This window comes from Chiloscyllium plagiosum, chromosome 18 (assembly GCF_004010195.1).
Source record: "Chiloscyllium plagiosum isolate BGI_BamShark_2017 chromosome 18, ASM401019v2, whole genome shotgun sequence".
Classification (NCBI taxonomy): Eukaryota; Metazoa; Chordata; class Chondrichthyes; order Orectolobiformes; family Hemiscylliidae; genus Chiloscyllium; species Chiloscyllium plagiosum.
The window spans coordinates 66,969,004-66,973,321 of NC_057727.1; the positions used below are offsets into that span (position 1 = coordinate 66,969,004).

The following is a 4,318-nucleotide window of genomic DNA, read 5'->3' on the forward strand; positions in this document are numbered from 1 at the left end:
TATTCATGCTTGTATCTGCATACATATGGATTTGTGCCTGCATGTATATTTTCAACTGTTTATTAAGATGTGTGCATGAATGTATTTATGTAAAGCATGTATGCGTTGCTGTATACCTGAATCCATGTCTGTGTGTACGTTAGTGATATGTCAAGGTGTGTGTACTTCTGTGACTTTGTTTACAGTTGAATGCAGATATGTCTAAGTCCATGTGCAGGCTTATATATGACATAGATGTCTCCATGTAAGCGTGTATATATATATATATATATATGTGTGTGCGTGTAGTCATGTTTTCATGTTTCTGTGTGTACGTATCTCTCTTTATGTGTGGGTCCAAATGTATCCATCCTCTCTCCCTATATATGCATGCGTGTCAGTTTCTATGTGCGGGCGTCTTATGTGCGTGTGTAAATTTGAGCTTTCAGGAGATATACGTTTAACTTACGACTTGTTAATTTGCATATTAGGGGGTGGGGGGGGGGGGGGGGAATGCTAAACGGCTATAAATGTGCAGCCTTCGATCGTCAGAGGCAAACACGTTCCTCGAACGATATTGGGAGCAGAAAAGCTCAGTCCGAGACAAGACCTTCGACAGAGGACCGAGCCTGGTACAGACAGAACGTACCTGAACTTCCGGACAGGTAACAGTACTCAGGGAGAACTTGTGCCTGTTACTGTTTTCAAGTGTGACTGTGTGTGTAAATGTTTTGTGTGTGTGTGTGGCTGTTTATGTTGGTGTGTGGTGTGCAGCTGAGTGTTGAGCGTGTGTGTGTGTGTTGGGGGCTGGGGTGAGCGGGAATCAGTTCTGGATGTTACAAGTGTCTTGTTTTCAGCACCGTGGACAGCGCACAGCGTCTCCACTGTCACATTGGAAGTGCTGTAAACTCCCAATGCTTTCTTTCTCGCACACAGGGCGGCCCAAACTTTTTATTTTCTTGTTCTCTTCCTCACCCCCCCACCACCACCGCCCTGCTATTGCACCGAGATGAGGTCGGTATGGTTCCTGCTGCTGCTGGGTTACCTCAGCCTTCACAAGTCTGTGACCGCGAGTGAGCACACGGCGGCGGGCGAGGACAGACTGGGGGCAGAGGCAGAGCCGCTGGAGAAGATGATTCAGGGAGCGGAGACCGTCCTCATTCGCTCCATTCTGGAGGAAGGGCGGAATGGTGACGGTACACACCCAATTCTTACTGTGTCAGCTTCGGCATCCTTGCGTTAACCTGACCCTCTAAAGTTAAGCGACCGCAGCTTCTTAAATCTCACCTGCATGCTCTATGTTTTCCTTCTTCACGTTTAGTTGAGCGAGTTTGATGTTAACGGGGGCTCGCTCTAAGAGTTAGAATCACACTTTTAGATACTTTGCAGTACCTGACATCGGGTTCTGGAGAGAAAGTCGCCAACGAAAAAGGAATCCCGTAGCCGAGTGTAGGGAGGTTAAAATTCCGGGAATAAAACCGAGGGTAAGGAAAGAGGTGCCAGAACAGGAAAAGGGATTTTTCAGATGCTGTGCCAGTGGGATTTTTTTTAAAAATTGTGGTCAGTGAAAGCCAGAGTGGACCGGAGTTTTATAAACTCAGACAGCTAGTGCACTGACCGGTAGGACGTAGGCACCGTGTAGGAACCGGGCAAACGTGTGTGTTGGATGAACAGACAAGTCCCCCACTGTCAGTGTGTAATGCCGAGCTCCCTCGCTCTGTGAGAGTGAGACCAGTCTGAAGGTCTAGCGCATAGGCTGAAAGGTCCTGAACGAGGCGCTATTCACAAGCACAAAGAAGGAAAGAACTGAACTGGGATAACCTGTTTACAGCTCTTAAGAAAACCCCACACCTCAAAAGGAGACCATTCGGCCATTCCCTCTAGCCATTGAAGCAGGTAGAGTCACAAAACAGGGGAAACGGACCCAGTCCATGCTGATCATAATCCCAACCGAAACTAGCCCCACTAGCCTGCGCTTGGGTCATATCCCTCCAAACACTTCTTAAATCATGTACTTATCTAAATGTCTTTTAAATATTGAAACTGTACTCGCATCAACCTCTTCCTCTGTCAGTTTATTCCGCTCTCTCTGTAAAAACAAAAATGCCCCTCTGACTTTTTTTTCTAAATCTTTCTCCTCTCATCCTAAAAATATGCTTCTTTGTCTTGAAATCCCCCACTCTAGGGAAAGGACAGTCGCCATTCACCTTATTTATAACCCTCGTGATTTTATAAACTTCTACAAAGTCATTGTCTACACTCCAGTGAATAATGTCCTAGCCTAACCAGCCTCTCCCCATAACTAAAACCCACCATTTCATCTAATTCATTACCCACACCCTCTCTTTTTCCTGTGCCCGGCACTGGGATTTCAACTCAGTCGGGAAGTATCCAACAGGTGGGGTTGGCGGAGCTTGGTCCTATTTGGACGGATGCTGGGTTTAAACAATCTATCCCTTAAGGGGCAGCCTCATCTCCCTAAATGCACAGACCAGAAGAGGCTTCCTTTATTGGGACTATGATCAGAGATATGGCTTGCTTAGGTTCTTTCCCTTTAACCTAGATCAAATACAAGAGTTAGATTAAACTCCTCACTGCTCCACCCTGTGTTTTATGTTGCTGTCATTCAGGAGACGGGCTCCACTGGTTGGGACAGAATTTATTGCCCACCCCAAACTCTCTTGTGTTTCAAAAAAAGGGAGTGTATTAATAATATTGCACTCTCGTAATCCATGGTCCCAAGCTAATGTCCTCAGGACATGAGTTCAAACCCCATTGTGGCAGATGGTGAAAGATGAATTCAACAAAACCTGGAATTTAAATAAAAAGGCAATCACTGTCAATTGTCCTTAAAAACAAACTGTCTGATTCACTTTTGTCCATTAGACAAGACAATCCACCCTTCTTACCTGGCCTACATATGACTCCCAACCCATAGCAATTACGTCATCTCTGAAATGATCTAGACAAGCAATAAATATAAGAGCAATTAGGGATGGACAACAAATATTGAATCAAAAAACAGAAATTGCTGGAGAAACCCAGTTGGTAACTCACAAGGTGAGAGAAAGCAGAAACAAGGTTTTGAGCCCAGTGACCTTCTCTCAGACATGAAATGGTTGGCCTTGCCAGTGACACCCATGTGTAAGAATAGAAACAGTCGCTGTCGTGCAAATATCTTTTCATAGAACAAAACACAGAGGAACCGAACAGGATCATGTAACTCCCACAGAGTTGAGCAGTTGAACTTTTACAAAGCAGCGACGTAACCAAATTTCACATTGTCTGCCGGTATCAGGCTGATTGTGTATTGCTTGTCACGCCTCACTGGGGTAAGCAACTCATTCATGAACCTCTGGTTTTGGCCTCACCAGCTTTAGGTGCGGACTCGCCACCTGCAGAGCGGGTCCTCAAGCGGCAGCACCCTGGGAAGCGGCTGGTAGGAGACCTGGAGAAAAGGCAGCACCCTGGCAAACGCCAACCCGGGCAGGACGAGGAGGACGGAGGCTGGGCACCAGAGAAGAGGCAGCACCCGGGGAGGAGAGAGCTGGATGGGGTGCCCCTGGAGGTGCAGGCAAGGCAGCACCCGGGGAGGAGAGAGCTGGATGGGGTGCCCCTGGAGGTGCAGGCAAGGCAACATCCAGGGAGGAGGTCAACCTATGAGCCCCTCCCGGGGGAGAGCACGGCCCGCCAGCTGGACACCTTCCTGGGAGAGCTCTCCAAGCGCCAACACCCCGGCAAGAGATCCGTGATGTATGGCCAGCGTCCTGGCCACTGGAGCTGGCAGGAGAATGGTGACGACTCTGGGGAAAGCCAGTACAACTCACCACAGTACCTGGAGGCAGCCGGCGGCAGCAGTGAGTTCCTGTCCCCCTGTGATCTCCAGGAGTCTGGGAGCTGCAGCAAAGTCAATTCTCTGTTAGCCTTGCTCAGCAATACCAACAAGGATAAGGCAGAGGTAAAGAGGCAGCACCCTGGTAGGAGGCTCGCTTCAGATGAAGAGATGCAGGGAAGAGCCTGAACTTACCGAAATGTGATTTACTCCGTTGTAAAAACAAATGTTTGCTTTCATTTACATCAGGGGGGTGCCCTCTAAGACCATGTAAAGCTCTGCTTTCTGGGCAGGAATCAGTTTTTGTTCAGTCTGGTTCACCCATCACATTCCCCAGCATGTCCCTTAATGCATGTCCCATTACCCAAGAGAATTGCAAAGAAGGGCAGAGGAAGGGAGGGAGGGAGAGGGAGAGAGAGAGAGAGAGAGAGAGCAAGAAACCAGGGGAGAGGGTAGGTGGAAAGGAAGAGGGGTGGGGGGAGTGAAGAGAGAAGCCAAAGGGGAGAA

The 4,318-nt window shown here is 48.2% G+C and overlaps 1 protein-coding gene across 1 annotated transcript; it reads left to right on the forward strand.

Annotated features, from left to right (window-relative positions):
* The first annotated feature begins 477 nt into the window (after nt 1-477).
* trh (thyrotropin-releasing hormone) lies at nt 478-4,257 on the forward strand. Its single transcript, XM_043708604.1, has 3 exons — nt 478-644; nt 916-1,175; nt 3,354-4,257. The coding sequence occupies exons 1-3, from the start codon at nt 493-495 to the stop codon at nt 3,998-4,000; spliced, it is 1,059 nt and encodes a 352-aa protein (XP_043564539.1). The 5' UTR covers nt 478-492; the 3' UTR covers nt 4,001-4,257.
* Nucleotides 4,258-4,318: the final 61 nt, after the last annotated feature.

Bases quoted from the DNA above. Each gene is read 5' to 3' on its own strand.
- trh (XM_043708604.1), top strand. From the start codon at position 493: ATGCTAAACGGCTATAAATGTGCAGCCTTCGATCGTCAGAGGCAAACA. The intron at 645-915 runs GTAACAGTACTC...TCTCGCACACAG, and splicing joins GTACCTGAACTTCCGGACAG to GGCGGCCCAAACTTTTTATT. The intron at 1,176-3,353 runs GTACACACCCAA...TGGCCTCACCAG, and splicing joins GGAAGGGCGGAATGGTGACG to CTTTAGGTGCGGACTCGCCA.